This window comes from Myotis nattereri (assembly GCF_964212035.1).
Source record: "Myotis nattereri genome assembly, chromosome: 3".
NCBI classification, from domain to species: domain Eukaryota; kingdom Metazoa; phylum Chordata; class Mammalia; order Chiroptera; family Vespertilionidae; genus Myotis; species Myotis nattereri.
The window spans coordinates 44821357-44839061 of NC_138077.1; the positions used below are offsets into that span (position 1 = coordinate 44821357).

Here is a 17705-nt window from a genome sequence, read left to right on the forward strand (position 1 = left end):
GATGCCCAAACTTTCAGTTGCCACTCCCACTGCTTTTCACAGATAGATGTTATGTGGGTACCCTCCTCCACTGGTGTTCTCTGCTGGGGAGCCCAGCTTCAGGATTAGATCCCAGAGTTCTCAGTGGCTCCCTGTGGGTTTTTTTTTTTTAATAGGGTTTTAAAAGATATTTGTGCTTTGTACAGTTCTAATCAGTAGAAACTTCCTGAACCCCAAGAAGAAGCTGAAAGAGAAAAGCAAGAGTCCCAACCTTGAGGAATTTACATTTCAGCCTATCTGTCAATCATTGTCTATCTCTTAACAATACTATTAGGTTTCAGTTTCCTTACGAGTTTGCTTCCACACAGCTCCATAAAAGGAAGAAAAAATTTGGCATATGATGCAGGAACTATTGATATACCATTCCTCTCCCTTTTTTATTTATTTTTTTTTACTTAAATGAAGTCTTTGTTTTAAAATATCTACATAGACCACTTTCTAGCCAGATCCTCAAAGGGATTTAGGAATCTCATTGGTCTTTCATATAGGTAATGTGGGGTTAGAGCCTTTTTACCTGATCTAAAAAGAATGGTGAACATGGAAGGCCAGGCAGTAAGTGTGAATTCAACTAATACAATTGGTATCATGGACAGTGACCCCAGGCTCCAAGCCTGGGGTAATTATTGGTGTGGCCAAGGACATCAGCTGGAGGGAAGGTGCTAGGAGAAATGGGAGAATAAAACAGTTTGTATATTCTGATTCATTTGGAACCAAGGAGGCAAACCACAATCCAATCATGACCTCTTAGGAGCCTTGACCTGAGTGTTTATTATGATTTCTAGGGAAATGGTTAGGTTACGTAATTTTGCTTATGTGTACGCATGAACATGAGTTTGCTCAGCTGTCTAAGATTAAGACATTGGCAAATCCCATCCAAAGTGCTGACTCATGGAAATCCACATTTAGAGTTCAAGGAGATAAAATGCGACATTGTGTTTTAAATTCTGGTCCAAGGTTCAGACTGTGATTACAAAACAACTCAAATTGGCTTTACAGAGTCCTATAAGTATCCCATCCTTGCAGCTCCACATACCGAACCATCCTGGTCTTGTTCCCCACAGAATGGGTCTACTCCGACTCCTGGTGCTCTGCACCTTGGCCCTGAGCTGCACCACTACATCTGTGCCCCTGAAGGTCCCCAGCCACTTGCCTTTCCTCCTTCGTGGCTGCAATGATGCAGATATGCTGGCTATGGCAGCATCTGTCCTGCAGGACATCAATGACGACCTAAAGGAAGGCTATGTGCTGAGCCTCAACCGAGTGAGCGCTGTCCAAGAACACAGACAGGCAAGTGACAATCCCCTACCTGGGGCAGGTGTTTGCACAAGCTGCATAGACCAGCCAGGGGGTAGACATCCAGGGACACATGTTGGCAGGTGCTTTCCAAATTGGAAACCTGCTGAGAAGTCTCTGCTCCCCTCTGCTGGGTTGTACTACATGCTTTTACTGTTAACAGGAACAAGTGCTAATAGTATCTTACTCTGACATTTGTCCAGTGTCCCATAAGACATAATCTATAAGACATCTATAAGACATCATCAAAAATATGATAGCCACTGGTTCCGCCATAAATCAGAAACATTTTTGACCTGTCTTTAGGGGTTTCTGCTTCATGTGGGCTGTGGTACATTTTTTCACCCCTTCCCACAGGATGGTCTGGGATCTCTGTTCTATTTCACACTGGATGTACTGCATACTACCTGCCATGTGCTCAGCAAGAAGCCGTGGAGGGACTGTGAGGAGAGGCCCCTGCATGAACAGGTAAGTGTTTGTATCCCAGGAACTTTAGGGGAGAAACAGGGTGTCCTCTGTCTACAGGGTGAAGATTGCTCATTGTGTGCCATCTTTTATTTTTAAAATTTATCTTTATTGTTGAAAGTATTACAGATGTCTCATCCCCCCGCCCCTGCCCCATTTACCCCCTCTAGTCTGCCCCTGCCCCCTGCCCCCTGCCCAAGGCCTTTACCACACTATTGTCTGTGTCCATGGGTTATACATATATGCATATAAGTTCTTTGGTTAATCTCTTCCCACCACCTACCTAGCCCTGCCTTCCCTCAGAGATTCATCAGTTTGTTCCATGTTTCTATGTCTCTGGCCATATTTTTTTTTTTTAAATATACACTGAGTGGCCAGATTATTATGACCAGCCAGATTATTATCACCACCCCATCAGTACCTCATTGACACTTCCAAAAATGCTGAATATTGAAAACTTCCTAAGCAAATATTCTCAAGGTTTTATTATTATTTGCATAGCTAATTCACTTCATTGTACTGGTGGGGTGGTCATAATAATCTGGCCACTCAGTGTACTTTTATTGATATCAGAGAGGAAAAGAGAGAGGGAGAAAGAAATAGGAACATCAGTGATTAGAGAGAATCATTGATTGGCTGCCTCCTGCACATCTGACACTGGGTTCCTCCTGCATATTCCACACTGGGGATAGAGCCCAAATCCTGGGTGTATGCCTTGTCTGGGAATTGAACCGGGACCTCCTGGTTCATAGGTCAACACTCAACCACTGAACCATGTGGGCCGGGGGGCCCTGGCCATCTTTTAAATATCCTTCTTTATAATCTCTTGACAATGGTGACCCTGTGGTTATTCCAATTCTATTAGACAAAACAGAGTTTAATTTGGGGGAATTTATGAGAGTCCCACTGGGGTTGTGATCCCCAAATTGTTTCCTAGTTCCAAGACCCTTCTGTAGGCTCGAAGCCTGTGTTTAAATTGTGAGAAGAAGGTCTGAGCTCTGGATGTGTGTTTAAGGAAGATTGTGGAAGCAGTAAAGGGAGAGATTTTTATTTGCTTGGGTTTTTTGTTTGTTTGTTTTTTGCTTTTTTTGTTTTAATGAATACTAATATGAAGTTTGAGGCTGGGGAATGGAAAGGCTTACAGTTGAAGCTCTCAGTTGAAGCTCTCAGTTGAAGCTCTCAGTTGAAGCTGTGGAAGAATTTTCTGGAATCACAGGACCTAAAGGGCCTGAGAATTGATCCTTTTAAAGATGACCATTGAAGAGGCTTGAAAATAATAATTTTTATTTGTTCTCAATTATCCTGAGTTATTTCCATTTATTGATATGACATTTTTGAGTACATGATTGTGTTTAGAAGTAAACTATTTGATCAATATATCTTTTCTAATCATGTAACCAAATTTGTAAAATTGCATCTATCTGATTTTAAAGAGGTATTTCTGGGAGTCTCATTTACCCTGTTGTAAATTATAGTTATTAAGATGACACTAGCTGCTAAAACACATGCCCAAAAAGTATATACTGATTCCAACATGATAGAACTTTATTTCTTATTCATATAAATTCAAACAGAAATTCTTATTCAAGAGGAGGCTTTCCTCCAGGAATGATTTGGAGACCCAGATTCCTTCCACATTGTGGCTCTAGACTGCCACTTTCACCTAACGGCTTCTGTGGTCACCATGCTCATCTACATCAAGCTATAGAAATAGAAAAAGCATGGTGGACAGATGGCACATAGGAGATCTTCATGAGCCATCCTGGAAGTGATTACAGCCACTTCTGCTCACCTTTTTGTGGTTAGAACTCAGTTATACACAGTCACACCTAATTGGGAGGGAAGCTGGGAAATGTAGTATAGCTGTGTCCCAGGAGAAGTTTAAATTGTTTGAAACTACCCCCTGGCAGTTTCTCACTCTCAAAGCCATCAAAATTGACCTTAAATTTTTATTATTTAAAAATAAAATGTGCAGCCTGACTTGTATGGCTCAGTGCTTGAGCATTGACTTATGAACCAGGAGGTCATGGTTTGACTCCTGGTCAGGGCACATGTCAAGGGTTGCAGGCGCGATCTCCAGTAGGGGGCGTGTAAGAGTCAGTCAATCAATGTTTCTATCTCACTCTCCCTCTCCCTTCCTCTCTGAAAGAAATAAAAATATATTTAAAAATAAAAAGTCCAATTTCATTTTGGGGGGTATTTTAAAAAGTCAGAGTTTGTACCATGATGTCATAAAATATGTTTGTTGGTTCCAGGTGTATGGCAAATGCAAAGCATTATATTATGTGAACAGGCCACTAAGAATTCTTTATTTACCTGCTTATAACTGTACTCTTCGCCCAGGTAAGAGAGTGGTCTTATTTTGTTTATTTCAATGAAAGATGGAAAAAGTGAATTAAGCAGGGCTATGCTCCTGTTCTTATTTCCTATTCATACCAAGGCCAGGTTCTTAATGTATCTGATACTTGCCTCCCCTGTGAAATTTAACTTGCACTGCTCTTCTTCCCATAATTAGTCTTCCTGAATTTCCTGCAGTAGTTTTATTCATGAATATTGAATTACATCCTAAATTTTTAGTCTGACATAAATGGGATCATCTCTACACTGGTTCCCAGGCTCCCTTTCTAGCTATCTCTGCCATTACCTCCCTGACTATATCACCTTTGTACTTCATTCAACTGAAAATCCCACTCTTTTCTGATACACATTGCACTTTCCAATCTCTGCATCTTGCTTGTACCTTTCCCTCGCTGAGGATGCCCTCCCCTGGTTCCCACACCCTTGTACTCATATTTATTCTTTAAGGTCCACTGCCAATGTTCTCTATAATGTTCGCTATTCAGGAAAGGAACAAACTCTCCTGCTCTCATTCCTATGAAACTTTAACCTAACCACTCATGGAGCACAGACCATGCACTGCCTTGATTTGAAGTCTTCTATCTTATTTCATGCAGAATATTTTATACCTTCTTTCTTCCTGCTACAGCCTCCCCCAAGTCCCTAACAAGTGTAAGGAGTCCATAATATTGTGGAGCAAATGAACTAAGAATGAGGATGAAACTAATGACATTTCAAATATGCATTTGTGTTCATTCTGGATCATTCTCTTTGGAAAGCAAGCATCCAAGGCATAGGGAAATTAGATATGGCTACTTGTCAAACTATTATGTGCATGTGCCTCCCCTGGTGGATCTTGTTCAAGTACAGACTCTCATTCCACAGGTCTGTGGTGGGGCCTGAGAGTCTGCATTTCTAACAAGCTCCAGGTCATAAGACTGTTGCTGGTTCCTTTGAGGGACAAGGCAACAAAACAAATGTTGTATTAGCCACAGTTGAAGCTTCCTGGTTGAGAAGATGAGCCTTACTTAAACTAGAGAACAACAACTAGTAAAACAGATCAGGACTCAAAAGTCACAGGTACCAGAGGTATGGGAGGTCAGAAAGTGACACATAGGGTTGGTGCCACGAGTGACAAACTGGATGTAACTCCCCCAAAGAATAGCCAAATACACTCATATAAATGCACGATTGATCAACTGTTTTGCTCTATAAAAACTTGCAGAAAAGTTCCTACCTTGACTTTCACACTAGTTTTGTAACCCCCAGTCAGAAATTCTGCCTGTACCATTAGAATGATTATTCTAGCCAATCATACAATAAGTTGGCCAATTTCTGGCTCACTTGCATTTTTGAATCAGAGGGAGAGAGTGCTTGCACCTTTAATATGTCACTCATTCAGCCACTCAGTAAGCATCTGCAAAGCACTTACATTATCTTAGGTGTTGGAGACTAAGAAATGAATAAGACATACCAATAATAAGATCCCAACCTTTTAAGATGCTTGACTGGTTTACAGAGGCAATAATGATGGAAAGTATTGAGCTACTAATAGGGGGGAAGATTTTTGTGTCAATATAAACACATATGTGTTTTGAACAAAATTCCTAGCATAAATACATTTGTGTTAGGTGAAAAAAAATTTTGCTTAGATTTTTTAATACATTATTAAAGGAATGCATGCTCATTGCAGAAAACTCACTGCTGATAACTAATTTTCATTCCAGATAATGCTTTTTCCTTGCCGATACTGAATATCTTTTTTTATTTAATCTTTGCTTCTGCTGTGGTCATATGATTTATAGGATTAAAAACCATTAAGGAGCTTTATTTTTAAACTACTCTCTTTGTCATCAACAGTTTCTCGAAGAAAGATTCAGAGAATGTGTCCCGACTGCCCATCCCCCACTAACTTGTCAGATCCCAATGTTCTGGAAACTGCCACTGAGACGCTTGCAAAATTCAATGAGGACAGCAAATCGGGGCAATATTCTCTTGTCAAAGTCACCCGGGCTTCTAGCCAGGTGAGGTGGAAATGCCCAGTTACACCAACAATGTCTCATGACTGTTGCTATCGATTTCTAAACTGAGAGGAGAATATTAAGGCACTTCTTTGGTTATAATCCAATCTTTACTCCCTGCTTTGGTAGACCTGAAGCACATTCAATCAATTATGTTTCAGTTTCTAAGTTATTCCATGAAATTTCCACAAAAGTTGTGGGATTTGATTTTACCTCAATGCCTTTAAGGTATGAATGGAAATGGACTCAGAGTCTCCTTGGTTTATTTTACCCAGGTTCACTATTTACTGCTACATTCTCATATCTGATTGACCATGCATATCATTTAACAGGTCAGCTTCTGCTCCATGTTAAGGCCTGGAGTGGATGTTGAGTTTTGTGGTAGGAGAAATGGAGGCTCATCTGCATTTGAATTATGTTGATATCTATCATATAAAGAAATACTAATCTAAAAACAAAACTGCTTGAAGAAAATTAAGCTCACCCAAGGGAAGGTTTTTAGAACCCATTCAAATCCCTGAAAGGGAAGAAAGGAATGCTGATTATGATGTTTTCTAAATAACAAAATCATAATAGGGTGTTTGATCATGGTGGGAGTTACAGGGACAACAGGAGACCTGTGTTGACAATGACTCAGGGAATGTACGATTTCTATAAATATAATGCTGCCAAACCTCAGTTGTTTCTCTACATAGAGAGGTTTGATTTTTATTTCTCAACTCTTGTGTCATACCAGTGGGTGTTTGGCCCCTCCTACTTTGTGGAATATTTAATCAAAGAGTCACCATGTATCAAAACGGAAGCCAGCAGTTCTGGATATCAGCCCACTGACTCTGAGGTGAGTATTCCTGAATGTTTTCCTAATTTAAGATTTGTGTTCCCAAATCATCTATAAGTATGATTGAGCACAGATTATGTATGAGCTGTCAAAGACACTTTTCTTCTCCTCAAGGAGTAACTGAGTAATTAGAGGTTGTGGTGGCTCAGATGCAATAATATTTTATTGTAAATACAATTTTCATCAGCAATGTTATACCTTTGCAGTAAAAGATCATAGAGGCTTTAAAATATAGAGAAACCTTCTCAGTGGTTGATTGTGGTCCTACTTATATCTGAACAAATCCAGTTACATTTAGAATACAGTTTTATTCCTTAGGCCACTCTTTAAGAAGGAAAAAGTCAAACAGGATGTCTTTGAAAGAATGCATCTAAGATGATGAGGGTGACTTGAAGCCATCTGACATACCTGGTGGGAATGCCAGTTGGCACAATGTGTTGTAACACAATTGGACAAAATGCCTCAAAGTCTTTTCTCCATTTATTTACTTATTTATAACTAGAGGCCCAGTGCACAAAAATCTGTGCACTCGGAGGGGGGTGGGGGGGCATCCTTCAGCCCAGCCTGTGCCCTCTTGCAGTCTGGGACCCCTTGGGGGATGACCACCTGCTGGCTTTGGCTTGCTCCCTAGGGGACTGGGCCTCAGCTGGCAATCAGACATCCCTCTGGCATCCTGGTAGCCCTCGGGGATGTCCACTTGCCAGTGGGGAGCAGACCTAAGCTGCAGTTGGACATCCTTAGCGCTGCTGAGGAGGCAGGAGAGGCTCCCACCACCACTGCTGTACTGGCAGCCATCAGCCTGGCTTGGCTGAGCAGAGCTCCCCCATGTGGGAGTGCACTGACCACCAGAGAGCAGCTCTTGCATTGAGTGTCTGCCCCCTGGTGGTCAGTGTGTGTCATAGTGACCAGTCATTCCCAGTCTTTCTGCTGTTAGGGTCAGTTTGCATATTACCCTTTTAGTATATAGGATAGAGGCCTGGTGCACAGGTGGGGGCCGGCTGGTTTGCCCTGAAGGGTGTCCTGGATCAGGGTGGGGGTTCCGCTTGGGTGTCTGGCCAGCCTGGGTGAGGGGCTGATGGCTGTTGTCAGGCTGGCCACACCCCCTTTAGGGTGGGGGTCCCCACTGGGGTGCCTGGCCAGTCTGGGTGAGGGGCTGAGGGCTGTTTTCTTTTTTTTTTATTCTGGGATTTATTTACGTTTATAATTGAAACTTTGTTGCCGTCACTGAGCTAATGCTCGCTCCAGCGCTGTGGCCAGAGCCTGCTGAAAGCAGGTATCTGGGGTTTGTTTAGCTTCTATAATTGAAACTTTGTTGCTTTATGAGCTCTAAGCTGGGCCGCAGCTGGCAGGGAACCTTGACTTCCTCCATCACTGGAGCAAGCAAGCCTCCTGCTTGCTTCAGCTGCGTGGCTGCCGGCCCCCATCTTTGTTGGCGGTTAATTTGCATATCACCCTGATTAGCCAATGGGAAGCATAGCGAAGGTATGGTCAATTACCCATTTTGTCTTTTATTAGATAGGATAACAGCTTTGTTAAGACATAATTCACACACCATGAAATTCACCCTTTTAACCTATACAATTTAGTGACATTTTAGTGTATTCTCAGAGTTGTGCCAGCACCATCAGTATCTAATTTTAGAATATTTTCATCAGTTTCCAAAGACACTCCATACCCATTAGCAATCAGTCTCCTTAGTCCTTTACCCACGCTCATGGAAGCCACTAATCTATTTCTATCTCTGTGACTTTACCTTTATCTGAACATTTCATATATTGGAAACATACTGTATGGCCTTTTGAATCTGTCTTCTTTCACTTAACATAACAATTTTTATTTTTTTAATTTAAATTTAATTTAATTTTATTTTTATTACTGTTTTACATGCAATAAACATTAATATTTCAAGAAAAACAATCTTAAATATAATAATGTTAAATGGAATAAACATTAATAACATAACATTTTTAAGGTTTACCCATTTTGTAGAGTGTATCAGTGCTTCATTTCTTTTAATTATCAAATAATATTTAATTGTAGGGATATACCACATATTATTAATTCATCAGTTGATGGATATTTGGGTTTCCAAATAGGCCTAGGAAATATGATAGCTCAGCAAATCCCAGGCTGAGTGGGAGGGGCCTGGCTCTACTTGGTACCAGTACCTGCAGCCTGTCCAGAAGGTTCTCTCAGAGCCCTTTCCCTATGTGATTTGGTGATGAAGAGGAGAAGGGAAGGGCTAAAGCACCATTCTCCAAGAACTTTCCACATTAATGGATTTTTCCTGCTCTGAAGAATTTCTAATCTTCTCTTTATATAGTCTGGAGATGGGTAATAGAATAATATTCAGGCACTCTCTTTAGACACATTTTAGTAAATTCAATGTGAATACTGTTTTCTTAAAATTCTTTAGAAATTGAGGCAACATTTTATTATAATATTCTATTTATACTTGAAAATGTCCTCTGTGACTCTAAAATTTCTCTTCCAGTAACTTATCTTAAGAAGTTAACTAGGTATATATAAAAAGATATAGCTTCAATGTTTAAACAAAACAAATGAGATACAATGTAGTGTCTAACAAAAGAGAACTTGTTAAATAACAGAGGAATACTAGGTATTCATTATAAAGATCATAGAAGCCTGGTCGGTGTGGCTCAGTGGTTGAGCATCAATCCATGAACCAGAAGATGGTGGGTTTGATTTCTGATCAGGGCACATGCCCAATTGCAGGCTCAAACCCCAGCAGAGGGTGTGTAGGAGGTAGCCAAATGATGATGAAGTTTCTCTCTCATCTATGTTTCTATCTCTTCCTCTCCCTTCCTCTCTCTCTCTTAAATCAATAAAAACACATTTTTAAAAAGATCATAGAAGACTATTCAATGCCATAAAAGGATTTTCACAACATATTAGTAACTTACCAAAGGGGTTTATAAATAATATATAAATTATAATCCTATTTTCTAGAAGAAAAACGATATATATGCACATGAAAAAAAGATTAGAAGAAAAGAAATCATATCTTTCTGTGCAGTTATAGGTCTTTTTATTTTCATTCTGTTTATCCATATTCTAAATAACTGTTACATGTGTAATAAGAAAACAAAATTATTTTATTTTTGAAATAAAGAAAAGGTAAAGGAACTGAGAGTGATTTTTTTCTGAGAAGAGTGTTAACGTGAAAGCATTCAAACCTGTAAAGAATTTTTGTGAGTTTATTGAAGCCAAACTGTCCACAATTCCTGAGAAGCGGAGTCTCAAGAGATTTGGATAATGCTCAGGAGAATGGCAGTTTTTCACTTTGTTTTATACATTACAATCAAAGGAGGAGATGTAAGTGGGTTACATAAAATCCATTGGTGATAGATTAGGGAGGTAGGAGAAAGCAAAGCTGTGGGGGAGGGAACCTCTGAGACTGAATAAAAAGTAAAAGTAAATTGATAGATAATACTTCTTTTACTTAGTTGGGTACAAGATAGTTAATGCCAACAATTATACTTTTTTTTACTTAGGTGGGTACAGGATAGTTAACAGTTAACAATTAACATGATAACAATAACAATGAAGGAATTTATGGTCGCTTTCCGACCAGCTGCAAGACAGTCCCATTTCTCCCGTAGGAACCTGGGACCCCAGAGTCTCGCTGTAAATGAGTTCAGTGCATTGAAGAGCTTGTATCCCCTTCCAATTGAAAGAAACCCCGCACACAGGTGCAGCAACCTCGCGTGCACCTCCGTACCTGTGTTCTTGGTGCCTCTACCTCCTACTCGGTCTCAATGTGCTTTTTTCTTTCCTTCTAGTTGTAGAACTTCCACTCGGTCAGCTTTTCCGTGGTTCTGGATGATAGCTGTTTTGTCTTATAGTTGTGGTTTTAATGTTGTTGTGGGGGGCAGCACATACAGGTTTGTACCTTATGCCGCCATCTTGGTTCTCATATAGGGCTTTTATTATGTTGAGGTGTGATCCCTCTATTTCACTTTGCTAAGAGTTTTTATCAAGAAAGGGTATTGGATTTTGTCAAATGCTTTTTCTGCATCAATTGATATGATTATGTGATTTTTGTCTCTCAGTTTGTTTATGCGATATATCACATTTATTGATTTGCAGATATTGTACCATTCTTGCATCCCTGGAATAAATCCCACTTGATCATGGTGTATGATCTTTCTAATGTATTGCTGAATCCAATTTGCTAGAATTTTGTTGAGGATTTTAGCATCTATGTTCATCAAGGATATTGGCCTGTAGTTCTCTTTTTTTGTGGTGTCTTTATCTGGTTTTGAGATTAGGGTAATGCTGGCTTCATAGAAAGAGCTTGGAAATGTGCCTTCCTCTTAAATTTTTTGGAATAGTTTGAGGAGGATAGGTTTTAGTTCTTCTTTGAATGCTTCTTAGAACTCTCCTGTAAAGCTGTCCAGACCAGGGCTTTTGTTTGTTGGAAGACTTTTGATCACTGTTTCAATTTCTTCAGTAGTTATCAGCCGATTCAGGTTTTTTGATTCTTCTTGGTTGAGTTTTGGGAGCTTCTATTTTTCTAAGAATATGTCCATTTCGTCTAGGTTGTCCTTTTTTTGTTGAAATAGAGTTGTTCATAGTATTTTTTCATAATTGTTTGTATTTCTGTGGGATTGGTTGTTATTTCACCTCTTTCATTTCTGATTTTGTTTATTTGGCTCCTCTCTCTTTGCTTCTTGGTGAGCCTGGCTAGAAGTTCATCAATCTTGTTTACCCTTTCAAAGAACCAGCTCTTGGTTTTGTTAATCTTTTGTTTGGGACTCTGTGAGCTTCTTGGATTTGTATGAGTTTTTTCTTCCTGATATCGGGGAAGTTTTCTGTCATTATTTCTTCAAACAGGTTTTCTATTCCTTGCTCAGTTTCCTCTCCTTCTGGTACCCCTATTATGCAATGTTGTTTTGTTTCCTGTTGTCCCAAAGTTCCCTTAGGCTCTCCTCCTGTTTTTAAGTTTTGATTTCTAGATTCTGCTCTGTTTGGATATTTTTTTCTACCTTGTCTCCTACCTCACTGATTTTGTCCTCAGCTTCTTCTAGTCTACTGTTGATGCTTTCTATTGAGTTCTTTATAGCAGCGATGTCATTTTTCATTTCTTCTTGGTTCTTCATTTCTTCTTGGTCCTTACACATATTGTTGAATTTGTCTTCCATTTTTTTCAGTGACCTTATGAACATTTCTCTGAATTCTTTCTCTGACAGGTTGCTTGCCTCCATTGCCTCCATTTTGTTTACCTCTTTTTCTGGTGATGTCTCCTTTTCTTTCATATGCGGGCTCTTTCTTTGTCGCCCCATGATCTCTCTTCTCTGGGTATCTGGTTATGTAGATCTCTCTCTCCAACATTGATTGAAAGGCACAAAATACAACACAACAACGCATAATTCACAAGGCACTGAACACAAATGTATTCACGATAGTAATAACCCCAAATAAAGGTGACCATCAGAGTAAAGAGAATTAGGGGATAAGAAAAAAAAAGGAGTGCAAAAATTATATTGAGAAAAGGAAAAAAGTAAGAGAGAAAAAGAAAGAGAATAATAAAGAAGGAGGGGAAAAAACTATTTATGTGGGGAGAAAGCTCCAATAGAACAACCGTTAATCCTAAAAAAATGTAAACAACAAACACCAAGAGATGAATGCAAACTACAAACAACAACTAATAACAAGCGAGGAAAGGAAAAACGGAAGCAACAAACAAACAAAAACAAAAACAAAAAACACAAAAAAGAGAAACAATCTCACAAACAAGCACCAAAAAAACCAATCTAATCAACAATCAAGCAAACAACAACATTAGGACAGAGAGAAAGCAAGGCAAAACAAAACAAAATAAAACAAAAAACTTAGAACAAAACAAGACAAAAAACAATAACAACAACATAAAACACACAAAAAAAGGGAAGAGAGAAAAAAAATTGGTTAGTGAAGAAAGAAAAGAGAGAGGTATGTATGGACTTAGAGCAGGGGATCAAACATTAGATTTAAAAGTAGGGTGAAAAAAACAGGGAAAAGAGAAGGAATAGGGATAATCTAAAGCAGGAATAGGGTAAGAGAAACAGGACAACAACAAGGGAAAAGTGAGGAAGAGAGTGTTGGCATAAAGATAGAGCAAAATGATGCTAAAGAAAAAATGAAAATAGAATGCACAACACTAATGCCAAAATAAAATAAAATAAAGAGAAAATAAAATGACACTTTAAAAAAAAGTAAAATAGTAGTAGTAATAATACTGATTAGAAATAAAAATATAATAATTAAAAGGGTAAAATCAAGTGAGGAAAAAAAGAAAAAAAATAGTTTTCTAAGGAAAAGATGTTAAAATAAAAATGTGCAATAGTGAAGGTCATTCACTTCCTCTACTGTCCTGTTTGGCACACCAGTTTCCTGTCAGGTAGTCAGGACAGTATTGAAGTTCCCTGCGTTCCACTGCTCCTCTGTGTTGTAAGCCATAGTCCTGATTTTCAAGCAGGCAGTACTTCTTTGTTTCTTAGACTCCTTTATTTGTGTTTACACGTGGGATCAGTGGAGCCGCGAGGCCTCCCGGCACCGGGATCAGTGGAGCCTCTCAGCACTGGGATCAGTGGATCAGCAAGGCCTCCTAGCACCGGGATCAGCTTAGCAGCGAGGCCTCACTGCCCCAGTGTCAAGCGGAGCCATGAGGCCTCCCAGCACTGGGATCAGTGGAGCCTCGAGGCCTCCTGGCCGCTGGAGCAGCGTGACAGGGGGCAGCGCCCAAACCCCCTGAACGCCCCTCGGCTCTGTGTGTGACAGGGGGCGGGGCCACAACCTCCCTATCCGCCCTGCTCTTTTTGTGAGGGGGAAGGTGCCCCAACACCCTGATTGGCCCTGCTCTGTGCCTGATGGGGGGAGCTCCCCAACCCCCCTGATCAGCCCTGCTCTGTGTGTGACAGGGTGCAGCACCCCAACCCCCCATGGGCCCTGCTCTGTGTGTGATGGGGTGGAGCCACAACCTCCTCATAGGCCCTGCCCTGAGTGTGACAGGGGGGAGTGTCCCAACCCCCTGATCGGCCCTGCTCTGTGGGTGACAGAGGGCGGTGCCCCAACCCCCTGATTGGCCCTACTCTGTGCATGACAGGGGGGAGCTCCCCAACCCCCTGATCGGCTCTGCTCTGTCCGTGACAGGGGGCAGCGCCCCAACCCCTTGATCGGCCCTGCTTTGTGCGTGACAGGGGGCAGTGCCTCAACTCCCCTATCGGCCCTACTCTGTGCATGACAGGGGGTGGTGCCGCAACCTACCCATCGACCCTGCCATGAGTGTGATGGGGGGGGGGTGCCCCAACCCCCCAATCGGCCCTACCCTGAGCGTGACTGAGGGTGGCATTACAATCTCCCAATCTTCCCTGCTCTGTCCATGACAGGGGACGGCGCTCCAACTCCCCAATTGGCCCTGCTCTGAGCCTGACCAGGGGCTGCACCTTGGGATTGGCCTGCCCTCTACCACCCGGGAGCAGGCCTAAGCCAGCAGGTCGTTATCTCCCGAGGGGTCCCAGACTGTGAGAGGGCACAAGTGGGGCTGAGGGACAGCCCCCCAGCCCCCAAGAAGTGCACAAATTTTTGTGCATCGGGCCTCTAGTCTATATATATAAAAGGCTAATATGCTAACTGTTCCTCACTCCATCCAACTGGTTGCTATGATGCTCACTGACCACCAGGGGGCAGACACTGTATGCAGGAGCTGCCAAGCTGCAGTGACTTGGCAGCAGCGGTTCTTGGGTGATGCACTCTGAAACCAAAGAGGAGGGAGCACAATTACTCATGGGGATGCATGTATCCACCTTTGGCTGTGGGTTATGTTGTTGCTGGGGAACTGTTGACCCCAAATCTGGTTTACTGCAAACTTGCTATTGCGTTCCACACCCTGTACCACAGCAACTTTGCAGAGTGCCCTCTTGTACTCCAGAACCCCTCAGGGGAAGTTAGAGAGCCAGTTTTGGCCCAATCCCCACAGGCCAGGCCAAGGGACCCCAGCTGGCAGAGGGACCCCACTCACTCCGCAGACTTTCAAGCCATGGTGCCACCCCAGCTGCAGCTGGCCAGGGAAGAACCACAGGAAGTTGGCTCCAGGGCATGTCAGGCCCATCTTGTTCAGTCCCACCCTGCCAGCTACCTTCTAATTAATTTTCTTTCAGAGTGCACAAATCCATGCACCATGTGACTAGTCTAGAGATAATTGGCTCAGAGCCTACCTATTGCATGGTAGTAGCATATAAATGTTGATTGGCTGTTTTCCACACAGGCAGAAAGCAAGTTGATTTCCATTTATGATCATTGATAATTGTAAAACTCAAACAATTTTGTATCTTCTCTCTCTCTCTCTCTCTCTCTCTCTCTCTCTCTCTCTCTTTTTTTTTTTAGCCTGTTGGTATTTGCAGAGGTTCTCTGAGTCGAAGATTTCACGAAAAGCTTGTCAATATAAATTGTGACTTCTTTCAATCACAGGTATTTTTTCATTCTAATTGTTTATCTTTCTGTGAAGAAAAAAAGCAGAATATCTATGTTTTAACTCTCCCTACCTCATCCTCTCATTTTATTTTCCTAAGATCCATGATCACCCTTTTATTTAGGATGCCCTGAGGTCACATCCATAGGCTAGCTAGTTAAAGACCTGTCACTCTTTGTTTTAGTCCCAATGAGTTCCTGCAGAATAATTAAGACTTTCATAAATAGGGACCTCTGAGCTTAGATGGCGCAGGCCCTGAGAACTTAAATTCAATGTCCCAAAGATCCTTACCCTGAACTGATGGGAGAAGTTGTTTCCATGGAAATAGTTGGTCCCATTCCAGAATTATTTATTGAGCACTTAATATGAGACAGCCTGATATAGTTGAAAGGGTGGTTGAGAGAGGCCACCTGGGTTCCAGTCCTGCTCTGCTACCTATGAGCTAGGTGACCATGGGAAAATTCTTACCTCTCTGAGTCATGGTTGCCTCATCTATGAATGGGCTTGCAATGCTTACCTCATTCAGTTTCTTGTGAGAAATTAGTGAGAAGACCTGGATAAAGGGTGCTGTATTGGGCCTGGCAGAGCATAAACAATTAGTAATGGTGCTATTGCTGTCACACTAGGAGCAGGGAGACAGCCCACTAGGGACTTTGAATAAGCCATTTAAGTCCTCTGGATCAAGCTTGCTATCAAGCCTCTACCAGTCCTGGTTCCTCCTGGCCCTTATGTGTTTTGCTTTATAACCCTTTTAACCAAAGGCCCATTCCTCTAGCTGGCTCCCCTTGAAACATTCCATCAGAAAGGCATAGAACAGCTTAGCCTGGTACCAGCCACAGAAGAGATTTCCCTAGAGAACATTCCCTTATTGAAAGCATTTTTATTTCAGGCTCCCACCCCTAGAAGGAGAAAATTTGCTATTTACCAGAAAATTTTTGTTTTACCAGAAAAACAAATCCACGCACTCACCCTCCAAAGATGTGCTAAGCGGATCTGTCCAGTACCTTCCTGAGCTGGATGATGAAGAATCTCAGGAAACGGATCCTGCTGAGGCCTTCCCTGTGCACCTGGATCTAACCACAAATCCCCAGGGAGAACCCCTCAATGTTTCCTTCCTCTTCCATGGGCCTATGATTAAGAAGCTGTTAGTTCTACCTTTCCCCAAAGAAGAACAACGCTCTGCTGAGTGTCCTGGAAAAGCCTCCATGAGCAACCCTATTCTTCTCCCACCATGAGAACCAAATAGAGGATTCCATGAGGATGTGGTTCCCTGCAGGAGATGAGTGGTAGTGGGGAAGGGAGACAGAGAGACAGAGGATTTGAAAATAGAGAATAGGTAATAAAGTGTGTCTTTTTGACTCTTCTTGGACTCATCATTTTGACTGGAAGTGGAAGTGAGACCACACCCTCCACTTGTACATTGAGCTGCATGTCTTCTGAGCCATCCAAGATATCAATCCATGAATACTTGCTTCCTATGTCCTCCACCTTTCCCTTTGTAATGATTACTGACTTTTAGCCAAGTGTCTCTGATGCAGGACCTGTCATACTTAGGAATGCCCTCCTCTATCTGAGCAAGAACATATTGTTATTCTTTTGATCAAAATGAGATAAAAATTGAAGGACACCGAGAGACTGAGATTCATCACATAGTTTCATGCTCCTTCTACTCCATAATTATTTCAACACTAAATATTGGTCAGATATTGTCTGCACAGCCTTCACCCTGAAGGTGGACTTTCTTTTTCTTACCTGTATAAATAGTCTCTGAGCCCAGAACTTGATAAAGTCACTTAGCAATGGGGGTAGAAGGAAGAAACAGTTGCCTGTGGCTAAGCCTGGAGAGAATCAGATAGTGTCCCCAAGTTCGGGAGTTTTCTAGCTTATTTAATAGTTTTGCTCAGAGAATAAATTAAGAACCCAAATAACATTCATTCTCAATTTTCCCCCTTAAAAATATATAAAGAGATGTAGACAACATATAATATTATGTACATGTATATGTATATGTATATTGTGTTTATATATGATACAGATAGGCACACACATATACCTTTTTTAAAATTTAAATTCTTTATTGTTTAAAGTATTACATAAGTCTCCTTTTCCCCCCATTGCCCTCTCCCTGGCTGCTCCCATCCCCCAGCACATGGCCCCATTCCCCTACTGTCTGTGTCCACTTGTTATGCTCATATGCATGCACACAAGTCCTTTGGTTGATCTCTAACCACCCCCTCCC

The 17705-nt window shown here is 41.5% G+C and overlaps 1 protein-coding gene across 1 annotated transcript; it reads left to right on the forward strand.

Moving 5' to 3' along the window:
• Window positions 1-1101: 1101 nt before the first annotated feature.
• Window positions 1102-16701, forward strand: LOC308514920 (fetuin-B-like; the record flags this gene model as incomplete). Its single annotated transcript, XM_081085265.1, has 7 exons — window positions 1102-1326; window positions 1690-1800; window positions 4053-4140; window positions 5995-6158; window positions 6892-6993; window positions 15382-15465; window positions 16414-16701. 7 exons carry the CDS (start codon window positions 1102-1104, stop codon window positions 16699-16701), a joined length of 1062 nt encoding a protein of 353 aa, XP_080941391.1.
• Between the last annotated feature and the right edge of the window lie 1004 nt (window positions 16702-17705).